This window comes from Carcharhinus amblyrhynchos, chromosome 30, assembly GCF_965287045.1.
Source record: "Carcharhinus amblyrhynchos chromosome 30, sCarAmb.v2.hapA, whole genome shotgun sequence".
NCBI lineage: Eukaryota > Metazoa > Chordata > Chondrichthyes > Carcharhiniformes > Carcharhinidae > Carcharhinus > Carcharhinus amblyrhynchos.
In genome coordinates this window covers 25695241-25721796 of record NC_137353.1, presented here as the reverse complement: position 1 = coordinate 25721796, position 26556 = coordinate 25695241, and the positions used below count along the sequence as shown (strand labels likewise).

The window sequence follows — 26556 nt, the reverse complement described above, 5'->3', positions numbered from 1 at the left end:
TGGTATGCTTTGTATAGTGTGCAAGAAACAAAACTTTTCACTGTATATATGTGACAATAATAAATTCAAATCAAAAATTCTGCATCTCCATATCCCACACCTGCCATTTTGGGATAACTTTCCAATTTTGTATAGTACACACATGCCTTTTGGGCTGGGGTTAACTGGGATACCAAAAGGCATATGTCAGACCCTCAAAATTGCCTTGATCCTACACCTCAGTATCACCTATGAACACCATCTGACAGTCCAAGACTGTCTTGAGTGATATCTCATACCTCTGATTTAGTACCGCCAGTACAACTGCAAACACTGCTAAGCAGATCATTAAAAAGTTCTCAACTGACTGCTCAGAAACTTTTCAGGGTTTTTTCTTTTAGTACAGGTGAAAAGCTAATTCAATAAATTTCAATTATAACTGGCATTTTGGTCGTATGTAGGATTTCTACTTCCCTCAGCCAGAAGATGGTGCAGTGGCAACACAATACTTTGGCTCTGCATACCCATTGTTGCTCCTAACCTGTACAAGATTTGAACGGGTGTCTTAGGAACAAGGGAGCAGGAGTAGGCCATTCGGCCCTTGAGCTTGCTCCACCGATCAATAACATCAAGACTGATCTGCTGCACTTTCCTAACTGCACTTGCCATAACCTTTGGCTCCCTTGCCTAAGAAAAATCGAAGATAAAAGCAGAATACTGTGGGTGCTGGTAAAAAATGTTGGAAAATCTCAGCAGGTCTGACAGCACCTGTAGGGAGAGACTGGGGCCAATGTTTCGAGTCTGGATGACCCTTCACCAGCTCTAACTAGACTTGAAATGTTGGTTCTATTCTCGCCCCAAAAATCTAACACTGCCTCGAATAGATTCAATGACCCAGCCTCCACTACTTCCTGAGGAGGGAATTCCCCACACCAAGAACCCTTTGGGAGAAAATCAATCCCCTCATCTTTGTCTTAAAAGGGAGTTCTTCCATTCTTAAAATAACTCCCTTAGTTTTAGTTTCCCCAACAAGAGGAAACATCCGCCTTATCAAGTCCCCTCAGGATCCTGTATATTTCAATAAGACCACCTCGCATTCTAAGAGCTAATTTATTTAATATAAGTGAACCCTTTCATCCCAGCGATAAGTCCAGTGAATCTTCTCTGAACTGCTTCTAAAGTAATTCTATCTGTTTTTTCAAATAAAGAAACCAAAACTGCACAAAGTACTTCAGATATGTCTCACCAAGGACCTATCCATCTGTACCTTAGTCAATGAGCAAAACAGTGACAATACTAGAATCATAGAATCCTACAATGCTGAAGGAGGCCATTCGGCCCATTGAGGCTGCACTGACCACAATCCCACCCAGACCCTATCCCCATCACCTCACATACTTACCCTCGCTAGTCCCCTTGACACTAAGGGGCAATTTAGCATGGCCAAAGCTGCACATCTTTGGACTGTGGGAGGAAACCGGAGCATCCAGAGGAAACCCACGCAGACACGACGAGAACGTGCAAACTGCACACAGACAGTCACCCGAGGGCTGAATTGAACCCGGGCCCCTGGCGCTGTGAGGTAGCAGTGCTAACCACTGTGCCGCCGCTATGTAAGAGAGAGACCATTGTGGTGAATTCTATGAGGGAAAATGGGAGCGATATCAAAGAGTTAATCCTTTAGCTAGAATGTAAATAATGTGCATGTGACTTCTGACTCTCAGGTATGTCTCACCATTGTGTCATTAGCTCCGCCCCAACAACAGAGCAAACACAGGAATTTTACTCCCTGCGTTAGAATGGTTGGTTCGTACCAGGCCAGTGTCTGTGTGACTGGGTTCAAAAGGATGGATGTTTTAAAGAGGAATTATCTATGGAGGGAGGAGTAGAGGAGAAACACCAAGAGAGGTGGCTATTGTGCTTGTGTGCTGATCGTGACAGAGAGGGAGGGCAGAAGGTGGATTTTTAATTCCACGGGCAACATTATGAACTTCAGTAGTGAAGCCTGCAACAGGTATGAAGCTAGCATTGTCTCTGTGGCTGCTGATGGCGGTGGTGGTAGTTTAAATTATCTGGTATGAGATCTTACAGCTGAGTGGTCATATCTCAAATATTTTGGCTATGCTTCAGACATATGTTCCCACAGGTTCGTTCAAACCTGTCAAGTGGCTAAGCTAAAACTTTCCCAGAAAGGATGTCCAGTTTAGTAAGGTGGGTTACAAATTTAGAAGACAATTTCCTTTTATTTCTCTCTCACCTTTTATTTTGTTTCTGGTCCTTATTCATGGATGCACTTAGTTCCTGGAAATTCTGATGCCCAGGTGGTAATCCTTTGAATCGCAGCATTTTCTTTCTGGCTGCAGTAAGGATTGCACTTCTAAGATTTTCGATTTAGACACCAGAAGCAGGAGTGGGCCATTCGGCCCTTCAAGCCTGCTCCGCCATTCATTCTGATCATGGCTGATCATCCAATTCAATATCCTGATCCCACCACCCCCCCATATCTATTGATCCCTTTAGCCCCAAGAGTTATATCTAATTTGTTTTGAAATTCGACAACATTTTGGCCTCACCTACTTTTTGTGGTAGTGAATTCCACACATTCACCACTCTCTGGGTGGGGAAATCCCCCCTGCCCCCTACAAAGGCACAAACTTGTGGTTATGCTTCCATGAAGATCAGCCATCCTCCATTACTTCGCACCCTCATGACTATTCCTCACTTGTGAACCTAGGTAATAAATAACAACAGGGATGCAGCCTGACTGAGTGCAATCGTGTTTCTTATCTAACATCCCAATATTTGCACTTGCCAGGAGTGTGGCTTGATAGCAAATGGTAAAGGGAATACTAGTCAATTTCCCTCTACCTCACCTGAGGATGCTGAGAGAGTATTGCTACCTCTTCCCCACTTGAAATAAGCTGATTGTGCACAAGATTGCACATTGAACTGTGTCCTTTCTTGGACTGTATGGATCAACACAGCATGAAGCATTGCACTTAACGTACTGAACATTTTTGACCATACCTGACACACTATAATGGATTGCAATAGAATTTCAAAGAGACTATCCCGCTGGCTGTCAGTAACTTAATGGTGCGATATCGAGCCTTTAAGTCTAGGAAAGTCCCCAGTTTAATGCATCATTTGGACTGAATTAGCTGATCTGACCTAGAGTGGGGGGGCTTTGGTTAAATGGCGAGACTGGAGCTGCTGGGATTGTTCCCCTTAAAGTTGAAGTATTTCAGGGACACTTTTGTAAACATGGAAGTTCAAGTTTGTGAGTGATTTTGTTTTTAAGAAGTGAATTTTTTTAAGTGGGGAGAAATTTGCAGTATTGTCGCTAACGTTATGAAACAAATTTAGAATAATTGGCACCAGATCCAAAGAGGAGATGAGGAAATTATTTTCACAGATTGAGTTGTTGCAATTGAGAATGCATTTTCTGACAAGGTGGTGGAAACAGATTCAATGGCAACTGTCAAAATGAAATTGGAATTGGAACTGAATAGTCGCTTGGCAGTACAGATCGTTCATATGGCTCAGAAAAGACGCATTGTCGAAGCTTTTCATCTTGCACTCATCAGGACAATTCACAGTGTAAAGGGAACAGCAATTTATACTACATGCAAAGAGAGTGCTAATTGGTTGGCAAGTGGCCTCCAATTGGTAAAGGCAATGCCTTGTGAGAAGGGAGTGCATTCTGCACGATATTCTTACGAATTGCAATTGAAGATTAGCATTGAAAAGGAAAATATTGCAGGATATGGAGATCGTGTAGGGATGTGGAATTAATTGGATAACTCTCAAAGAGCTGGAACAGGCACAATGGGCTGAATGGCCAACTTTCGTGCTATATGATTCTATTCTTTCTCAGTTGGGGAGACAAATGGGGGCATTGCATAAACCACAAAGTCACATTTGCAGGGCATGTTGTCATGACAACAGACTTGCATCATCAGACAGTTTGGATTGATTTTCTGGCCTAAAAACAGATCAACATTTGTTTTCAGTTAAAAAACTGTCATTGGCGTTCCAGACATTTTGAGGGAAGGTGAGAGCGATGCTAACTGTCACTTGTGAGGTGATAGCTCTAAACATTACAGTGCTGCAAGGCAGCTATCCCTCATTCTGTCAATCCCTCTGTTTCAGACACCCATATTTTCATATTTTTGATTGATAGTCAGGGCATCTTCTCTGCTTTATCCAGATGTTTAAGCCACACAAAACACGTGAACATCCGCACAGTATACAGATTTTCACAGTAACATCATTGCAGTGTTAATGTAAGCCTACTTGTGACACTAACAAAATAAAATTTAAAAATAATTAGGAGCAGGAGTAGGCCACTCGACCCCTCTGCCATTCAATAAGATGATCTGATTGTAACCTCAACCCCACATTCCCGCTGACCTCTGATAACCTTTCACCCCTTTGTTAATCAAGAATATACCTAGTTCTGCCTTTAAAATATTAAAGACTCTGCTTCCATTGTCTTTTAAGAGACACAGGGCCCTCTGAGAGAAAAAAATTCTCCTCATCTTCGTCTTAAGTGAGTGACCTCTAATTTTCAAATGGTGACCCCTAGTTATAGATTCTCCAACAAGAGGAAACATCCATTCCACATCTACCCTGTCAATATCCCTCAGGATCTTAAAGGCTGCCTCTTACTCTTCTAAACTTTAGTGGATACAAATCCATCCATTTCTGGTATGAGTCTAACAAACATTCTCTGAACTGCTTCTAAAGCATTTGCATCCTTCCTTCAATAAGATATGATGGGATCCGTGAGATGTTGATCAACATATAAATCTGATGGACCATATATAAAAGACTTCTTCTGTTTCTCCAGCAAGATTTAAAACCCGAGCTTATTATCACCCATTTGAGTTTGATTTATCTTCTCTTGCATTTGCTCTATTACCTAGGTTCATTTTTTAAAAAAATCACAACTCTCCTGATGACACAGCACGGGTACTGAGAGGTGATTGTGATCTCTGATCCAGTCATCCCTGCTGAACGAGGTGCTGGGTGAAGACAGGATTAGGCTTGCCCGTGAGGCTGTCCATGTCCAAGAAAGTAAGAAGTCTCACAACACCCGGTTAAAGTCCAACAAGTTTATTTGATAGTAAACCCACAAGCTTCCGGGGTTTGCCCCTTTGTCAGGTGAGTGGAGAGTTCTGGTCACAAACAGAGCATATAAAGGCACGTACAGTTTACAGAATACTGATTAGAATGCGAGTCTTTACAGCTAATCAAAAGGGCTATTTACAGCTATTGAAAGGGTACAGAGGAGATTTACAAGGATGTTGCCTGGATTGGGAGGCATGCCTTATGAAGTTAGGTTGAGGGAACTGGGTCTCTTTTCCCTGGAGAGACGTAGGTTGAGAGGCGACCTGATAGAGGTTTATAAGATGTTGAGAGGAATAGATAGGGTGGATTCTCAGAGGCTATTTCCCCGGGTTGAAATGGTCGCTACGAGAGGATACAGGTTTAAGGTGCGGGGAGGAAAGTACAGAAGTGATGTTAGGGGTAAGTTTTTCACTCAGAGGGTGGTGAGTGAATGGAATCGGCTGCCGTCAGCGGTGGTGGAGGCGAACTCGCTGGGGTCTTTTAAAAGACTTCTGGATGAGTATATGGGGTTTTATGGGATTGGGGGTTATAGATAGGTGTTGATGTGATCGGCGCAACTCGTGGGCCGAAGGGCCTGTTTGTGCTGTAGTGTTCTATGTTCTATGTTCTAATCAATTCTTAAAGGTGCAGACAATGTGAGTGGAGATAGCATTAAGCATAGGTTAAAGAGATGTGTATTGTCTCCAGACAGGACAGTTAGTGAGATTTTGCAAGCCCAGGCAAGTTGTTGTGGGGGTTACAGATAGTGTGACATGAACCCAAGATCCCGGCTGAGGCTGTCCTCATGTGTGCAGAACTTGGCTATCAGTTTCTGCTCAGCGACTCTGTGCTGTCGTATGTCGTGAAGGCCGCCTTGGAGATACAGGACGCTTCGGCCTCTGATCTTCGGGTAAATGTTCTCCAAGGCGGCCTTCACGACACATGACAGCGCAGCGTCACTGAGCAGGAACTGATAGCCAAGTTCCGCACACATGAGGATGGCCTCAACCGGGATCTTGGGTTCATGTCACACTATCTGATTTCTTGATTTGATTTATTCTTGACACATGTATTGGTATGCAGCGAAAAGTATTGTTTCTTGCGTGCTATACAGACAAAACATACCGTTCATAGAGTACATAAAGGAGAAGGAAAGGGTGCAGAATATGTTACAGTCACAGCTAGGGTGTAGAGAAAGATCAGCTCATTGTATGGTAGGTCCATTCAAAAGTCTGATGGCAGCAGGGAAGAAGCTGTTCTTGAGTCGGTTGGTACGTCTCCTCAGACTATTGTATTTTTTTCCCGATGGAAGAAGGTGGAACAGATTCTGTCCGGGATTCAACAGTATTCAACAGTGTCTTGCTTTATTTTCATTTTTGTTTCTTGTATGCTGGGAAGGAAGGAGGGAGAAAAGGTTGGGGTGCCCATGGAATCTCACAATATATATTGCAGGGTTCCTTAACCGGGACAAGGTTGCAAATCACTGGCCTAGGTTACTGCGTGGCGAATGGCAAGGGTGTTAGTAGAAAAAACGACCCAGAGGACTTCAACCCAGCACCTGGCAGCACCTAATAGTAAGAAGCAGTCAGAATAGAAAATATTGTTGTTAACCAATGTCTTGCTCATGTGAAATGACTCAGTACATGTGAAATTGTGCAATCATTGTAACACAGGAAATGTATGTCAGTCACATGAGTTGTAACTGAAGACTCCAACGTTGGGAGTGATGTTCCAGATTTTGCACAGCCTTTGAGTTGCATTTCTGGAGAGAACAGGAGGTATATTGAGGAAGGGGGGATTTCTTTTCCCAAAATTTAGGATAACCTTCAGAATTTTGTGAGTATTCTGCCATACTCCCTTCTGTGTTCTGTGTATAAAACAGGGGAGAGTATACAATTCCTTTCTTCTAATTTTAGTAAAAAAAATTGATCTAAGAGTTAAGCAAAGAAGAGCTCCTTATGTTGGTAATAGTTTATTTGCTGGAATCCATAAGGATTCAGTCACTCAGGTGTGATCTGTGTGAGTTGGCATGTGATTGTTGCTTTAGGTGGGCAGTCTTAGCTTTTCCCCTCGAATTTGAGAAGTTGTGAGTGCAGACCTGGTACTGTAGAGTGCACACACATGGGCAAGCAGCTCTTGTTGCCGCATCTTGTGATATCAAGCACGTTGCGTTATTTGCAAGAGTTCTGGCATTTGCAATGTTGGCGGGTGTGTGAGATTTGTACATTGCAACTACATCCACTGTGTAGTCTGTCCAATCTTGACTTGTGTCGGTAAAGAACCATAAAACAGTTAGCATATTTGTACAGCACCTTATCGCAATTCTCAAACATCCAAGAACACTTCACATATAATCAATTATTTGGTAGTACAGTGACTCTTGTTATGAAAGAAAACAAGATAAGTAGTTTACACACAGTACTGATAAGTGATACGTCACTAATACTGGAAGTAATTTGAGCTGATAGAGTATTGTGCGTTGTTCGAATGTGTTGATATATTTTTGACCATCCTATCTGTAGTGATACCTTTTGTAGTTTACAGATTGCCCAATGGATGTGTGCGTCACATGGTGCAGTAACAAAGCATACATTACCAGAAGGTCCAAGTTCGATTGCTGATTTATACAAAATTGACTGATCTCAACAAGGATAGTGATTGCAGGGCTGTAATTGATCCCAGGGGCCAAACGTGGAGAAGATGTTTCCATTCGTAGGAGAGACTGGGATCCGAGGGCACAGCCTCAGAGTAAAGGATGACTCTTTAGAACCGAGATGAGGGGGAATTTCTTCAGCCAGTAGAATCTGTGGAATTCATTCCAGGTCATTCTGTGTATTTAAGACAGAGATTCTTGATTGATAAGGGGATGTTAGTTTACATGGAAAAGGCAGGAGAATGGGGTTGAGAAACATATCAGCCACGATCGAATGGTAGAGCAGACTCGCAGGGCCAAATGGCCTAATTCTGCTTCTGTTCTTATGGTATTAGCCAATCAGTCCTCCATTGTTAGGATCAGCTGGCAGCCCTCTCACCTCTGAATCACAAAGTTCTGGGTTCAAGTTCCTTTCCAGACCTTGAGCACAAAAAGCTAGGCTAGCACTTCAGTGCAATATTAAGGGAGTGCTGCATTGTTGGAAGCGCTGCCTCAGATATAATCATCTGCCTGCAAGGGTAGATTTGAAAGCTCCCAGGTAGCTATTTTGAGGAAGAGCATGGAGTTCTCCCCTGTACCCTGGCCCATATTTATCCCTCAGTTAATATCACCAAAAATAGACAGATTAGGGGCGGCACAGTGACACCGTGGTTAGCACTGCTGCCTCACAACATCAGGGACCCGGGTTCGCTTCCCATCTTGGGTCACTGTCTGTGTGGAGTTCGCAGGTTCTCCCCATGTCTATGTGGGTTTCCTCCAGATGCTCCAGTTTCCCTACACGGTCTGGAGGAGGTGCTGGTTGGGTGCAGGCGCTGTAGTGTGGCGACTAGGGGAGTTTTATAGTGGCTTCATTGCAGTGTTAGTGTGGGCCTACTTGTGACTGATAAATAAACTTTAAAAGATTAAGCTGTTTGTGGGAGTTCGCTGTGGACAAATTGGCTGCCCCGATTCCTATCTCACAATAATGGGCTAAACTTCAAAAGTACCTCATTGGCTGGAAAGAGCTCTGAGAGGTCTAGTGGTTGTGAAAGGCACTATAATAATGCCAGTCTTTCTTTTAACCATCCCCTCTGAGGGAAAGTGTTAACAGATTTGAGTCAGGAAAGCCCCCTACCTTTGAATAATCTGACAGCGTTTAAGAAAGTTTAGGCTCCTGTGTGGAAAGTGTCCATCCGGGCAAAATACCAGAGTGTTGTGGCCACACTAACAAAAAGAAGGATTTGCATCTATATAGTGCCTTTTTACAACCTCCGGATATTCTAAACTGCTTTACAGCCATTGAAGTACATTTGAAGCATGCTGCTGTCACAATGCAGTCACCAGTTTGGTCAGAACATAGTCCTGGACCCAGCAACCAGATGGTCTTGTTTTTATTTTAAGTGATAGGTTGATTCGCCATGCTAAATTAACACTAATGTCAGGGGAATTAGCAGGGTAAATATGAGAGGTTTCGGGAATAGGGCCTGGGTGGGATTGTGGTTGGTGCAGGCTTGATGGGCCGAATGGTCTCCTTCTGCTCTGTAGGGATTCTATGATTCTATATTTGTTAGTGACAAGCATTGGCCAGAACATGTGGAACGGTGCCTCAGGATATGAACATTGCATCAATACCAACGCTGCGTTTGTTTCATGTTGGTGTTGATAAAGACTACTGTTTTCCATAGAGCAGGATCTTACATGGCTGTCTGTTTGGTTTGTATTTCTAGGAGTCTTTCCACCGTCCTATGCAATGAATCTAACAGCAGCTGTGAGACCGGCATCGAAGATTTATCCTGGAAGGAAAACGTCCTGTATAAGGGTAAGATGTCCTCAGTGGGTGCTTGGGTTCCACACATGGTGAATATATATATAGGACAGCTGCATGATTTGTCCCTTTAAGCAGATGGTGATAAGCAGAAGCAGGTTGTGAGGAAGACTTGTTGAGTCCAAAACAGTCACTGTTGTTATGACCCAGGCCAGAAACTCCACGGTGTTTTATGAAGTTAGCCTAGATCCTAAGTTTTTACATTTGATTTTGGCATTAGGGTGAGCACAAGGTGTTTCACTCCATGTATGATTCAAGTGATCCACTGGGAAGCTTTTACCAAACAAAGTTTATTTAAGAACACAACTCGAATATAACAAAAAGAAATTAGCATAACTGAAACCAATTATAAGATTTAAACATAACACAGTATAAACCTTTACAGCTAGCTATCTCTGTTGTTCCATGTCAAATACCATCCCACAGATACACATCCCTCTTCAGATTTGGCACAAGTATACTCACGTGATGTTGGGTTTTCAGATTTTTAATACCTGCTGTGAATTGGTCCTTTGAATGTTGGATCAAATCTCTGAGGCTTCCCAGTCTCAGAACTTCCAGCAAGCCTCTGGAGAGACAGAGAGAGATAGTGACACTGCCTTTTTCCATCAGCTTTGAATAGCAACTGAGAAAATAAAACTAAAACTTGGACTTTTCTGTGGAAGAAAATTGAGGCCCAGGCATCACCTGACCTGTTAATCATCCCCAAATCAAGATCCACTCAGCATCCCCAAAGGACCACAAAACTCTAGGATACTGCATTAGGCCAGATTACAATCAGCATGATATCAATTGTACTGCTCAGCGGCAATAAAGGACCATGGTCACAGACATCACAATAGCTTCTAGAGCCTACTAGAAACATCCTGCAAAGGAACATGATTAAAATACATTTCTTAAAGGCACCATATCGTCACACTGTCTTTTAAGAAACAACTAGGTTCTCTAATAGGAATATGGTAGGGGTGTGAATTTAAAAGGATGGAGGATCTTCTTCTCTGGATTCAGTCTTTTGCCTCCTATACCTCTATCGTAAAATCCCTACAGTGCAGAAGGAGGCTATTTGGCCCATCGAGTCTGCACTAACCACATTCCCACTCAGGCTCTATTCCCGTAACCCTGCATCTTTACCCTGCTAATCTCCCGACACTACGGTCAATTTATCATGGCCAGTCAACCTAACCTGCACATCTTTGGAGTGTGGGAGGAAACCAGAGCACCTGACACAGGGAGAAAGTACAAACTCCACACAGACAGTGACCTGAAGCCAGAATTGAACCTGGATCCCTGGCGCTGTGAGGCAGCAACGCTAATCACTGTACCACTATGCTGGCTCTATCAGTGACACGCCTTTGTTCCTGTATTCCAGTTTCCTCACTTAGTGCATTTTGGCTTTGCGTAATGAGTGGATGTTAGAGGGTCTGTTGGAGTGGTGACCTTTATCTCTTTAGCACTGTGAACACGACCAGACTCCAGTTAATAACTATAACCCTTTATAGTTATTTTTCTAGCAGGAATTTAGGATAGGGAGAAGATGTGTACTTTACACTTGCAGCAAAATACAGTAGTTCTTGAATTTGGCAGTACAAGTATTCACCAGGCAATTAAGAGAAACAAGAAGTTTCCCCTTTCATTGTGGCATCATTTTTAATCTGTTCAACAAGCCAATAGAAACTCTGGAGCATTTTATTTTGCCAAGTCAAAATCTTTTCCCACTTTTCCTCTTGTGAAGGTGCCAATTCATTGTTAAGGAATGGTAGTAGGGACACTATAACCCTCCTGGCCAGTTGAGCATGTTAGCGTGTTCTGAGTCCAGAAGATGAGCTTATTTGTGCTGCTTGACTACAAAGGGACATCAGAACTGAGGTTGCTCTGTATTGATTGGTTTGTGTTGATATAAGAGTCAGTTGTTATACCCTGCTCGTACGCCGACTGGGAACAGCTAATTCACAACTGATCAAACTGAGACCCTTAATCATTTGATGGGAGTCTTCATTTCCCAGTCTGAAATGATGAGAGAAAAAGAACAACTTGTGCATTTCAGAACCACAGGACATTGTGATGTGCGCTTCTGTATGAACAAAATACTTTTTTTTGCAGTATAGTCACTATGGAGATGTGGCAACCATCATCACCACCCCCATCTGGCGGTTTCCCTCCAAGTCACCCACCATCCTGGCTTGGAAATTGCGGCTGGGTCAAAATCCTGGAACTCCCTCCCTGACAGCATTGAGGGTGTGCCTACACCACAGCAGTTCAAGAAGGCAGCTCACACCACCTTCTCAAGGGGCAATTAGGAATGGGCAATAAATGCAGGTCTAGCCAATGACCACCACATCCCGGAAATGAATAGAAACATCCAACCCTACATGTAACAAGCTCCCACCAGCAACAATATGATAATGACCTGATAATCTGATTTTGTGATTTTGATTGAGGGATAAATATTATCCAGGGAACCTGATGGAGATACCACCAGCTGTTCTCCTTCAAAATAGTATCATGAGATCTTTTAAAATCATAGAATCCCTACAGTGCAATGGGAGGCCATTCAGCCCATCAAATTTGTATCTACTCAGCGTCTTACCCAGATCCACACTCCTGGCTGCCCAATCCCTAATCCAATTTACCTACAGTAAGGTACAATTTAGCATGGCCAATCCACCTAACCCGCAAATCTTTGGACTGTGGGAGGAAACTGGAGCACCCGGAGAAAACCCATGCAGACACGGGGAAAATGTGCAAACTCCACACAAATGGTCAGACACAGAGGCTGGAATTGAACTCGGATCCATGGCGCTGTGAATGAGCAGTGCTAACCACTGTGCCACCTTAAAGAATAGCAGGGGTTTTGTGTTTATGTCTCATTTCCGACAGTGGGGAACTTCTTCAGTATTACATTGGCCTGGCAGTTGAAATCGTTTGACAGTCTGTGGAATGGGACTGTCGAACCCACAGCCTTCTGACTCAGAGTGCGACTAAATGATACAGCTGTCAGGGAGTTCCTGAATTTAAACAAAAACAAAACCCTGCGCATCGAAAGAGGAATTCAACAACGCGAACTGAATGGAAGAAGACCAAATTTTTAATTGAGTTAATTTGAAGGTGCAAGTTTAAGGACAGAGATGCGCACTTTGCTCTGGTAAGTTTACTTCTAAACCTGCTAATAACCGAAGGGATTGTTACTGTGTGTATGTCAGCTGTGGCTCTGTTGGTAGAACTCTCACCCCTGAATCGCAAGATTTGGGGTTCAAGTCTCAATCCAGGTCAAATAAAATTACAAGGCTGACAATCCAGTGCGGTACTGAGGGAGTGCCGTACTGTCTGCGGTGCTGGCTTTCGGATGAGGCATCAAATGGAGGGCCCCTGCTGCCACTGTTGCTGGAGGTTGAAGATCCTGTAGCATTATTTCAAGGAAGAGTAAGGGAAATTGCCTGGTGAATCTGTACACAAACTAATTGTCAGAACTTGCTGATGATGGGAGCATGCATAAACTGCTTGCCATGTTTCCCACATGACAGCAGTAACTACACTTCCAAGAAGTACTTCATTGGCTGCGAAGCACTTTTGACGGCCGGTAGTCATGAAAAGCACAATGTAAACAGTGGTTAGCACTGCTGCCTCACAGTGCCATGGACGCAGGTTCGATTCCCGGCTTGGGTCACTGTCTGTGCGGAGTCTGTACATTTTCCCCGTGTCTGTGTGGATTTTCTCTGGGTGCCCCAGTTTCCTCCCACACTCTCATAGAAGTGCTGGTGAGGTGCATTGACCATGCTAAATTCTCCCTCAGTGTACCTGAACAGGCACCAGAGTGTGGCAACTAGGGGATTTTCACAGTAACATCATTGTAGTGTTAATGTAGGCTTACTTGTGACACTCATAAGTATAATTTTTTTTGGTGGTTTGCATTCAATGCATAACATGCATAACAACCAATGACTTTTTTCCATCTTTCTGTGAATGTGGAAGACTTGGGGACTTCGAATAGTCTATACAAAGAGATTTGTAACTTTCTCTGATCAAGCCTCTTAGTTTATGGAGTATGTTCTATCCAATAAAAATTCAAGATTTATCGCATTTGACTGGATTCCCTCCAATTTATTTGGAAACTGAAAATTAATGCCCTTGGATCTAATTATCTTTATTTAGCGTTGATAAAAAAGTGCTGTGGGATTTACCCTACTAATTCCCCTGGCACTAAGGGGCTAAATTGCCAATCCACCTAACCTGCACATCTTTGGATTGTGGGAAGAAACCAGAAAACCCAGAAGAAACCCATGCAGACATAGGGAGAACGTGCAAACGCCACATGGGTAGTCACTCAAGGTTGGAAGTGAAGCCGGGTCCCCGGCGCTATGAGCCAGCAGTGCTAACCACTGTGCCACCATGCCACCCAAATAGTTTGACAGTTCAGCTGGTAGGTACAAAGTGGTGAAAATAGAGGATTGGCGGGCAGGGGAGAGAATGTGACATTGTGCTAGGGACTCCCCACCAGTCTTTGTGTTGGAAATTGCTTTGCTCATCTGGTTTTGATTTGTAACTTTAACATTGAAATTACCTTTTTTTAGACCAACGTTCTCAAGCTGCTTCCTCTTACTACTTCCCTATTGATGGCCCCAGAATGAAAAGTGGGGACGTTTGTAAAAGGGACCTTGCCAATTCGAAAGATAAGTCACAAAATGCTAGACCTGCTGCTCTTTCTATAATGAAGGAGTTCTGAGGTTCAAACATGCTGTAATCTTTGTCCGGTGGAGTGGTCGCCAGGGTGAGTTTGCTCTGTGGCAGAGTCCTGGCACATCTCGGCAAGGCAAGGGTAAAATTCCTTTCACTTGGTAGAAGAGTGCTTAAATTCCACCAACTGTGTGTAGTGCCAACCAGATTATTCAGAATGATCCGTCACTGAAGGTTTCCTCAGGAAAGCAATGGGTGGTTTTTAAGTGTTCATAGTATTGGGTGGTGGAAATATGAAGAGAAAATTTTCCTCTGTCTATCAGGCTCACAAAAGACGTCTTGCTACCTTCAGTTTATCCTCCTTCTCCCTCACAGTGTGCAGCACCTGGCCTTTGCCTGACTGAGATCAAAAAGAAATGGGACAAAGGCAGAACACAAAAATTGGAAGGACAATGATCGCGCAGCTTATTCTCCCCTGACCACTTAATAACAATGTGGAGATGCTGGCGTTGAACTGGGGTAAACACAGGAAGAAGTCTCACAACATCAGGTTAAGGTACAGTCTTAAGGTATAGTCTGTACCTTAAGACTTGATTACCTGTAAAGACTCGCATTCCAACCATTATTTTGTAAACTGAGTTTGTGTCTTTATATGCCCTGTTTGTGAACAGAGCTCCCAGTTACCTGATGAAGGAGCAGTGCTCCAAAAGCTAGTAGCTTTTGCTACTGAATAAATCTGTTAGACTTTAAACTGGTGTTGTGAGATTTCTTACTGCACTAAAAAACTGGCTCAGAACCGCACTAATACACTGCTGGAAACAATTTGTCGGCCTTTAATCTTGGCTACAGCTAGTCGGGGGGCCTGAGGATTTGTGAGACAGGGTGGAGATAGGGGCCTAAAAATCATGTTCAACCAACCGCGTTGAATTTTTTTGAAGTAACAGGAAGAGTTGACGAGGGTAATGTGATGGATGCGGTATACATGGACTTTCTAAAGCCTTTGATGAGGCATTGTACAGAGACTCGTGATAGTGCTGAGGGCATGTAGGGTCAGGAGTCAAGAAACCGAATGGCTGAAAGATAGGTACAAAACTGGAAACAGGATCGGGATTAAGCAAAGTTTCTCAGATTGGGAAATGGTGTCCCACTGGAATCCATTTTGCTTTAATAATTGTATATAATTGCTTTAGCTGAGGAATTAGATTTAAGCTTTTTTTAAAACTTTTCATGAGATGTGGGTGTCACTGGCTGGGCCAATCTTTATTGCCCATCCCTAACTGCCCTTAAACTGAGCTAGACCATTTCAGAGTTAACCACATTGCTGTGGCTCTGGAGTTGCATATAGGCCAGACAAGGCAAGGACGACAGATTTCCTGCCCTAAAGGACATTAGTGAACCAGAGAGGTTTTTATGACAATCGGCAATGGTTTCATCATTAGACTTTTTATTGAATTCAAATTTCACCATCTGCCGTGGTGAGAGTTGAATCCTGGTCTCCTGAAGATCATCCTGGATCACTGGATTATTAGTCGAGCGATAATACCACCATGCCACAATTTATATGGGGGAGAGGGGAGGGGGAAGGTTATCACTGCAGTACAATGTCTCAAATCCAACTTTCTAAAGACTGGAGTTGTTGAAAACCAGACATTTTTAGGTTCCACTGTTTTAACTGAGTAAAGTTAGCAAAAAAAATTTAACCTGGACTATTTGACAATGCAGTGATGTGGTGGCTGACTACTTATCCCATTCACCGCTTGCGTGTTAGTCAATTCCTACGCTTCTAGCGATCCTTCATCTCACCCGACCTGGCTTGATCTAAACCACCAGATCCCAATCAGGTAAGATCTGAGATCTGGTATGGCTTAAGTGCTGAGGTTGGCAGTTTTGAAACAACGTACTCAATATGGAAGATCACACCAAAATATCGAAAGACAAGCAGCCTTGCAGAATGGGTGTAGGTAAATTGCAGTTGAAATTCAGTAATGCAGAGTGTGAGGTGGTTCACTTTGATGGGAAGAAGGAGGCTGTTTATTCCTTAGAAGGCAGGAAACTAAATGAGAGAGAGGAGCAGTGAGATCTTCAAGTGAAGACACATCAATCTTCAAAAGTAGCAAGGCGAGTTGATGAGGCTTTAAGAACTGCAATCTGGTTTCATTTCGAGAGGAATTATCTACAAAGACACAGAGGTTGTCTTAAATGTATATGGAATGTCATTAGAACTCACTGAACAAAAACAATGTTGAAGCACTTGAGTAGGTGCAGAGATTTATAAAGCTGGGCTAGGATCAAGAAGATATAAATATCAAGAGCGATTAAGCAAGCAAGAACTCTTTGGAAAACAGAAGAGTAATACGTGTAATGACCTCAACGAGGTGCGTAAAGTTGGCCTCTTGGAGTATGAGTTTCCTGATTGACGCCATAATTGCCTACCCAATCAGATAGTGTCACTTGTATATAAATATGGGAGTGTCAGGTCCACTGAGACTTTGGATTCTGATTTTGTATCTCTAGGAGTGGAATAGTATTATGTAAATAAAGGGAATCCAGTGAAGGGACACCGGCCTCTGAGGGGTTATTTAAATGCGAGGCTTGATAGAGGTCTTTACCATTCAGGAGAGGTTTGATAGGCCGGGCAGGGAAAGTCAGTCCATATATGGGTAAGTCTAGAACAAGTTGGTCACCACCAGCTCAAATAAAAGAAATGTCAGAGGAATTTACACAGAGAGCCATAAGAAGGTAGAACTCACTGCCCCATGGAGTGATCAAAGCGAATAGCGTCTGTGTATTTAAGGGGCTGCTTGACACTCACACAAGGATAAGCGAATACCAGGATCTAGGAACAGGCTGGTCGGAAGTTTTTGAAGTGGGAGAAGGTTTGTGTGAAGTATAATCCTGAGTAAGGAACCTGTTGGGCTGCATACCCTGCTTTTGTGCTGTAACTCCTATGTAAGGATGAAGCACTAGCTATTTCTTGCGATTAGTTTCGGGTGATTGCGAAATACCATATTTGCAGCTTTGCAGTGAATGGTATTTTGGATGCCAGATTAGAGATCTGCAACAAATATTAGATTCTCTCACACTACAACACCCACATTCTAATAATAGTTAAAAAAAAATTTCCTCCATTCTAAAGGCATTTCAACAAGTGCTTTCTTACAGGGTCAGTTTGTGCTAGGAATTTTGGAAATATACAGTTATTTTCACTTTGCTTCCCTCGTGCTGCCAATGTGCACAATTCTGAAGGTTGCATCTGCTCCTTGGCTTTGGGGTTCTAGCTATATTGCAACCCCATTTTCAAGTGTTCACCAGAGTGCACGCATGCCTGTGTTTTATTTTCATTTAAATAGCACACCAGTGAAATAAGAGGCATCTCCCCCAGCAGCATTGTAAATATAAGACTAGAGTACATCTGATGAGTTTGGAAGGCAGACTTTCTGCTTTAACAAGATTGATTTAGGCCTGAGTTTGGTCATATCTTGTATCAAATACTCCGCAGGACTTAATGATTTCTCTTTAAGCAGTAGCTGGCCAGGGCTGATTATTGGAGACACAAGATAGATGAATAATTTAGTTATTTACAGACTTTTCATGCTGGAGGGTAAATGGACAGTCCAGATTCTCTAATGGGCCTAATCTGAACTGTGCAATAAATGGGAACTTGATGGATTGCAGGGGTAGTCTCTGTGGCGTGATCAGTTAGCCCGTTCAGCTGTTAAGTGAAAGGATGGTGGTTCGATCCCACCCAGGGATGAAGTGCTTAACCAGTGCGTGGCATGGTGGCACAGTGGGTTAGTACTGCTGCCTCACAGCTCCAGGGACCCAGGTTCAATTCTGACCTTGGGCCTCTGTCTGCATGGAGCTTGCTCTCCCCATGTTTGCTTGGATTTCCTTCAGGTGTTGCTGCCACAGTCCAGAGATGTGTGGGTTAGGTGGATTGGCCATGCATAATTGCCCCTTAGTGTCAGGGGGACTAGTGGGGTAAATATTTGAGGTTACGGGATTAGGGCCTGGGTGGGATCGTTGTCAGTGTAAGGTTTGATAGGCTCCTTCTGCACTGTAGGGATTTTATGATTCTATGAATCTATTAACTTTCTCTTGGTGCATGTTGTCATGAGCTGCTTTCTAAGGCTACGCCAGTGATAGCTGGATTGAACACCTACATTTAACAAATTTGCATTAGAGCTGTTAAGGTGGACAAGCCTAGGCTTGTCTGCCTGACTTCTCTGAACTGATCTTTCCAATAAACTTTTAACTTCCAGGTATGGGATTTATTGTAAACGTTTAAAGTAAGTTAGAAACCCTCCCTCCATTGATTAAGTTCTGTTTTTGATGAACCAACACTAGTTCAATAGGGTTTCCATGGATATGGAAGGCAGGGCATTTTTCTGCTGCCAGGCAAGACTAGATGATGAGTGAGATCATAGTGTCGGCATCTCCAGTGACAAGTCTAGGAGAGAATTCGAGAATGGTGCAGCACGGAGAGAGGCCATTAAGCTCATTGTGCCTGTGCTAGCCCTTTGGTTTGGCTTAATAATTAGGCCCACCAGCTTTCTTCATAGCCGTGTAAATTTTCTCAGTCCAAGGCTGGCACAGTGGTTGGCACTGCTGCCTCACAGCGTCAGGGACTTGGATTCAATTCCCAGCTTGGGTCACTGTCTGTGTGGAGTTTGCACATTCTCCCTGTGTGTGTGTGGGTTTCCTCCCACAGTCTGAAAGCTGTGTTGGTTAGTTGCATTGACTCGAACAGGTGCCAGACTGTGGCGACTAGAGGAATTACAGAGTAACTTCATTGGAGTGTTAATGTAAACCTACTTGTGGCTAATAAATAAACTTATTTTAGTTGTCATAAAGCTATATTCTTCGGTTACTGACTCTACTGCCACTGGGAACGATCATAAAATCCCTACAGTTCAGAAGGTGGCCATTCGGCCCATCAAGTTTGCACAAACAACAATCCCACCCAGGCCCTATCTCCACAACTCACACAGTTACCCCGCTAATCCCTCTAACCTACAAATCTCGGGACATTAAGAGGTAATTTAATATGACCAAACTAACCCTCACATCTTTGGACTGTGGGAGGAAACCAAAGCATCTGGAGGAGGCTCACACAGACATGGGGAGAACGTGCAAACTCCACACAGACATTGACCGAAGCCAGGAATTGAACCTGTGTCCCTGGCGCAGTGAGGCAGCAGGGATAACCGCTGTGCCAGCATGCTGCCCTAGTTTCTCCTTACTCTAAAGTCCTTGCATGATTTTGAACATCTCTATTAAAGAATAAGCCCAGTTTCTCCACATCACTAAGGTTACTCATCCACGTTGCCATTCAAATAAATCTCCTCTGAGGCCTGGACATCCCCTTTAATGTTGGTGCACAGAATTCAAAGCGACACTCTTGTTGAGGCCTAACCGGTGCTTTGTAAAAGTTCAGCATGATTTCCTTGCTTTTGTATTCATGCTTCCATTGAATGCATTGGCAATCATGGCTTTGGCTGAAGCTCAACACGTGGGTGGCAACACCTGTCCCCTTACATTTTTTTTAAGTTAAACTTTTATTCACAATGAACATCACCACATATAAAAAAAAGCATAATTTACGACAGTTACAATTCTTGCCAGTCAGTATTTAGAAGACCAACAAGGCAGGTTCCACATATGCTAATATTTTAAAAAGATACATTTTAGGTTTAAGCCAAGGCTGTAACAAAGCTTCAGAAATATAACTGTGGCTTTAAAGAAAGGTGTGAAAAAGAACAACAAAAGCTACCCGATGGTCAGGAAGAAGACGAAAATGGTAGCCGGAAGATGTAGGGGGTTGGGAGGGTGGCACGGTGGTTAGCATTGCTGTCTCACAGTGCCAGGGACTCAGGTTTGATTCCTAACTTGGGCCTCTGCTGCCAGATGTTAAAGAACCGCTGGCAGTATTTCAAGGAAGAGTAAGGGAAATCAGTACTCAAACTAATAATCAGGCCTTACTGATGGTGGGAGCTTGCTGTGTGTAAAACTGGCTGCTGTACATGACAGCAGTAACTACACTTCCAAAAAATACTTCATTGGCTGGTAGTCATGAAAAGCGCTCTATACAGTAGATGACACAGTGGTTAGCACTGCTGTCTCACAGCACCAGGGACCCAGGTTTGATTCCCAGCTTGGGTCAACTGTCTGTGCGGAGTCTGCATGTTTTCCCCATGTCTGCGTGGGTTTCCTCCGGGTGCTCTGGTTTCCTCCCACAGTCTGAAAGACCTGCTGGTTAGGGTGCATTGGCCATGCTACATTCTCCCTCAGTGTATCCGAACAGGCACCGGAGCGTGGGGATTTTCACAATAACGTAAGCCTACTTGTGACACTAATAAATAAACTTTAAAACAGAGATTGCTTCCCAGAAAGAAAAATCAGTAAAAACGGTGAAATACAAATACTGGTCCAAACTGATCTTGTTTAATTCAAAAAGGAACAGCGATAACTAGGGAACAAAAATATTGGTCCAAACTGTATTTTCCTATTGGGCTTCCCACTGCTTCAGCTTAATGTGGTAAACCATAGAGAGAGATTGGTATCAATGTGCTTCAATTACTTAATTATCTTTTAACAGTACACTTGGCCCCCTTTCCTTTCCTTCTCTATGAATGGTATGCTTTTGTCTGTATAGCGCACAAGAAACGATGCTTTTCATTGTATAATAATGCAAGTGACAATAATAAATTAAATCAAAATACAGGTAAGATGGGTATAGAAGGGCCAAATGCGGACAATTGGGATCAGCTTAGGGATTTTAAAAAAAGGGCTGCATGGACAGGTTGGGCTGAAGGGCCTATTTCCATGCTGTAAACCTCTATGACTCTAAATCCCACCTCCTGAACTCAAAATAACATTCACTGCTGACATTGTGTTATATTGGCTTGTCGTTCTACAGTTTATAATTGTGAAACTGTAACGTATTTTGGTTTGTAATTCCTTATTGTGAAATCATAATGTATTTTGGTTTTGTACTAGGATGAATTGTCTTAAAATAGAAAGATTAACCCATGAAACAGACTGAAATAGCTGAATTTCAGCCACCACTAACTTTATTAAGATTGATGTTGGATCATGGACTTCAGCTGGGATTTGTTTCACTTAAGCTGCTCATTGATTGCAGCTGAGTCCTTTCCCTATTTAATTCATTTTCACCTCTTCCTGTGTGAGTGCTGTGTTTGTTTTCTTAAAAAAACTTTTGTTTTCCCCTCCCTGCTGTTTGTGAGCATGAGATGCTTGTGTTGCACCATGTCTGGTAATTTCCTGGGAACTTGTATCCTTTTTAATTGCACGTTTTTTTAAAAAAACTATTTCTGGGTGCATCCCCTTGTAGGCTGAATCAGAGCCTTTGGGATTCTTCTCAAGTTTGTTCTGATGCATTAATTGTTACTCCTCTCTTCCCTTTCTCATGCAAACTCTAAGTTAAAGATTTGCTATCTTTGATATTCATTCTCACTTTTATTGTATGTAGTCCGGAGTCTAGTTTTCCTCTGTGACATTTTAATCTTTTGAGAGAAATGATTCATTTTAATGGCCTAATTGTGCAACCACTTCTCTCTTCATGTGCTTTGAATAAAGGTGGCTTTTTAAAAAAAACTTAGTGTTTGTTCCAGTTAAAGCTTATCTTTGATCGTAAAAAGAACTTTCAATTGAAGGATGGTCCCTTTTCTTTGCCTTGTGGGCTAATTGCAAGAGAACTGCTTGTTCCCCAGTCTCTACCAATACAACAAGCTTAAGTACTTTCAGAGAGATGCCTTGTGGTTGGGAGCTATCAGTTAAATTCTGTGCTGCTTTACCAACTCCCTTTTTTTTTGTTATACTTTACCTTGGAATGGGTTAATGTGGCCAGGTTTCCAGAAAATGGATCAGTAATGCATTTCTCTTGAAAAGGGAAAACTCTTGAGGTGAAGTTTGTACTAAGGAAAATAAAAGGCAATTGTTTGTATGAAGTGACAGTTCTTTGTATCACTGCAAGAGCTAGAGGGTACCATCTTCTTCAAAATGATGCAGAGTTAATCACTTCCATTTGATACTTCATACTACTTCATCCAAAATGTGAGTCAGACAGTGTTTTGGTCTCTGCACAGAATGTAGTTGAGGCCAAAATGTCTGATTTCAAGAAGAAATTACTAGCTCTTGGGGATATTTGGGGAAATGGGGGAGATCAGGATATCGAATTTGATGATCAGCCGTGATCAAAATGAATGTTGGAGCAGGCTCGAAGGGCTGAATTTTTTATGCAATTCAAAGTTTGATTGGATGCAAATTTGAATGGAGTATTTACTCTCGATGTTACTTCAGCCCAGGCTGCCTCTGCCCAGTATACAGTGCCAGGTGTGGAAGATGATGTGATTTATGATGATGTTGCGCCTGAAGATGAGTTTGTCCAGGAGCAGGGTAAGAACTTTCACCATATTAGTCGATAGCATGCTTTTTCAGCCTGTTACAACCCTTCCTTCCACTTTATAACCCTCCCCTCGTGCCCTAGTTGTATGACCTTTCAAAAGGTTCCCAAATTCAGACCAAGGCTCACGGTCCCTCCTGAGGGTCCACGAACCACAGGTTGCCTAGTATCTGGGCCGATACCACAGAAGGGATGAAGGGCTAGGGGAGGTGGACAGCTTGGGAAAGCAGGGTGTTAGCTCGCTACCCACACCTTTTTATCCTGAGCCAGTCAAAATTGGGGGTGCTGGCAATCCATAAAACCATAGAACGTTACAGCACAGAAACGGGCCTTTTGGCCCTTCTTGGCTGTGCTGAACCATTTTTCTGCCTAGTCCCACTGACCTGCACCTGGACCATATCCCTCTCATCCATGCACCTGTCCAGGCTTTTCGTAAATGTTAAAAGGGAGCCCGCATTTACCATTTCATCTAGCAGCTCATTCCACATTCCCACCGCTCTCTGTGTGAAGAACCACACCACACACCCCCGCACCCCCCCAAATAGTCCCTTGAAACTTCTCCCCCTTCACCCTTAACTTATGTCCTCTAGTTTTTTTTTCTCCCCCAACCTCAGTGGAAAAAGCCTGCTTGCATTCACTCTATCTATACCCATCATAATTTTATACATCTCTATCAAATCTCCCCTCATTCTTCGCTCTAGGGAATAAAGTCCAAACCTATTCAACCTTTCTCTGTAACTCAGTTTCTCAAGTCCCGGCAACATCCTTGTAAACCTACTCTGTACTCTTTCAACCTTATTAATATCCTTCTTGTAATTAGGTGACCAAAACCGCACACAATACTCTAAATTCGGCCTCGCCAATGTCTTATGCAACCTCACCATAACATTCCAACTCTTTACTCGATAGTTTGATTTATAAAGGCCAATGTACCAAAAGCACTCTTTACGACCCTACCTACCTGTGATGCCACTTTTAGGGAATTATATATCCGTTGGAATTGGACCCAGCCCGCCATTTTTAAATGGCTCTGGAGTCATTGGGCAGGATTTTCCGGCTACGCTTGCCTCAAGTCCAGAAAATCCCTGCCAAGGTCAACGATTTCCATGGCAGGTGGGATGGGGAAAATGCTGCCTGTTGTGAAAATCCAGGCCCATGTATCTGAATGCCTTTAATGGGTTTGCACATTGTAACCGTCAAACTCTTTGAAGATGTCTATAATTCAAGTATATTTGGGTTCTTGCGTCTATTCTCAACAGAAATCTTAAATGCGTATTAATACCTGGAATTAAAGGGGGCTTCTTTGCTCCCTTTATCTTGAATTTCCAATTGTTCATAACAATTATCCTGACGATGGCCGATCACTCGTAGTGATTTTCGTATTTGTATTAAATCTATATCCTTGCTTTCCTCTTGGTGTGCAGAATTAATTACTGCAAAATAGTTGATTGAAATAAATCAAGGCTCCTGATAAGCTCTTGGTGTTTAATTATTTTCATTGGAATTCCCTTTAAAGCTTATTGATATTCTTAAAGCTTGACACCATCAATCGTTGGGGTTTAAAAGCTTCTTTTGTAACTTCACTTCACACAGTGCCCATGGATGAATTGATCTATGATGATGTCAATCGAGAAGCGGGATGTACCAGCCCAGCACAGCTTGAAGACGGTTGGAGTTCCAGCGAATTTGAGAGCTATGACGAACACTCGGATGAAGAGAGTAAACCCGGAGGAGAGCAGCAAAAATCCAAAGCTGCCCTTCAGCCAAAGGTGAAAGGTCATGGCGATCAATGTCGCCAAACATTGGGATCCTTAATCCGAGGGCTTGTGAATTCTGACTCCCTGGCTTGGTTACCAGGGAGATAAAAGTTGCCCTCGGGAGTGTACAGGTTTGGATTTAAGGTGATCGACACGTTTGTAGTTTAGTTTAGTGAAGCGTTGCCCAGGAATTAAAGTTGGCAGCATCTGGAGAGTTTGAAGAAGAGTTTGTGAAGTGGACGTGGCGCGGCAACGCTTGTTTAAATTTGGATTGTCGGAGGAAGTAGAGGGAGGTTAGCTGGTACACTTTGTCATCCCCAGATTGAAGGATGTGAGGTTTTTTTTGGAATTGAACTAGAAAGTGACTGAATTTAGAAACTGATTATCCAAAGCCCATGTGAGTTGGGAAACTGAGAGAACCAAAGCTTGTGTCTGAGTTGGAAGGCCAGAATGAATAACGGGATAGTGGTGTAAGTACCAAGTGCCATGGGGAGTTATTGTGATGTTTAACTGATTCGACCAAGGTATAACGCATGCTGCCTCATCACCACCACACACGCACACCCCTTTCCCGAGGTCAAAGGACTTGGTGAGCTCCTATATACAGATCTCTGTTGGGAAAAGCGTGGATTGGTTTCAGTGACAGAAGATTATAAAAATGAGAGGATGTGAAGAGTGGGTGAGAGTTATGATCTGCAACAGGACCAATAATTTTTAAAACGCTATTTAAATTTCACTAACTGAAAAGATCGCATGATAAAATTTCAAATTTTAAGACTTTTGTTCTAATAAGTTAAAAGCAATATTGACTAACATTATCTTTGTAGGAAACTTCTTTAAACTATAGATAAGGTCCCCTGCTTGAGTCTTAACAGGACTGACAATCCCATGCCACTCTTGCCCTTTATTCTTTCCCTTAAGTGAAATGCTTATTCTCCTGGAACCGGCCCAAAGCTGTTTGCCATTCCTGATGACCTTTCCTTTTCCTTTCTCTCCCAGGCTAACACTTAGTGAGGGATACTCTGGAGGTCATCCCCTAGAGCTAGAAGATTCACCTAGCTTTAGCCTTATTTAAATCCTCCCAGACTTGATCTCTTCGATCTGAGCTCCCACCTGCCTTCTGCATTACATTAGAGCATTTTCTTTGCTTCAGATGCAAGTGTGTGTCTCGAAATCTCACAGACTGCAACAAAATATCAGAATGGCTTCCTATTGACTTTTCCTTCTTTAAAGCCCGTTCCTATGGCAATGTGAATCACATGAGCCATGTATCCAGGTGGAATTACGAATTAGCTATCAAAGAACAAAGAAAATTGCAGCACAGGAACAGCCCTCCAAGCCTGCACTGACTATGCTGCCTTACTGAACTAAAACCCCTTACCCTTCTGGAGACCATATCCCTCTCTTCCATCTTATTCATGTATTTGTCAAGACACCGCTTAAAAGTCACTACCACATCTGCTTCCACTGCCTTCCCTGGCAGTGGGTTACAGGCACTCATTACTTTCTGTATATAAAAAAAAATCTGCCTCGTACATCTCTTTTAAACCTTGCCCCTCACACCTTAAACCTCTATCCTCAGTGGACAGTTTGAACTGTAACCATTTATAAAATGTGACACTCCTAACACCTGCCTATGAGACTTGGAGACAAAGGCTGGAATTTTCCAGCACAACCAACTCCCCCACCCATGGCAGGTTTTTCCATGGCAGAGGCTGCTCACCACTGGCAAGATCCCCTCATCTCTCCAAAGCCTATGGTATTTTGCATGGCTCTTTCGTCCCACTGCTGGCAAACCCAAGGCAGGGGTTGACTTTGATGGACTGTCAGGTCCCACCATTGGGCAGGCTGGAAAATCCTGTCTTAACAGTCTAGCTGCAATCTGCGCAGATGCTCTTGCCATTGTTTACAGGTATAAAAAGTAGTTTATTTTAGTCACAAACAGGTTACATTCACATAGCAATGAAGGATTAGGGGATTTTCATAAAATACCTTGCACCCTCTTCCCTGTAATTCATCCTGGTCCCTCTCTTGATTTTTGACAACCAGCCACCCAGGCTTATTATTGGGCAGAATACATAGAATCATAGAATCCCTACAGTGCAGAAGGAGGCCATCCAGGTCTGCATCAAGCCTGCACTAACTACAATCCCAC

At 43.0% G+C, this 26556-nt stretch overlaps 1 protein-coding gene across 4 annotated transcripts in view; it reads left to right on the top strand.

The window, feature by feature from the left end:
• Nucleotides 1-26556, top strand: part of LOC145360297 (rho guanine nucleotide exchange factor 10-like protein) — a 200192-nt gene that overhangs the window by 84366 nt on the left and 89270 nt on the right. For 3 of the 4 annotated variants that reach the window (XM_080215444.1, XM_080215445.1, XM_080215447.1), the window contains 3 exons: nt 9451-9542; nt 22542-22637; nt 24238-24413. In XM_080215444.1, coding sequence (XP_080071570.1) covers nt 9451-9542; nt 22542-22637; nt 24238-24413 — 364 coding nt within the window. Of the gene's footprint in view, nt 1-1774; nt 1994-9450; nt 9543-22541; nt 22638-24237; nt 24414-26556 lie in introns of those variants that run through there. The other variant, XM_080215446.1, reaches the window with a different exon arrangement.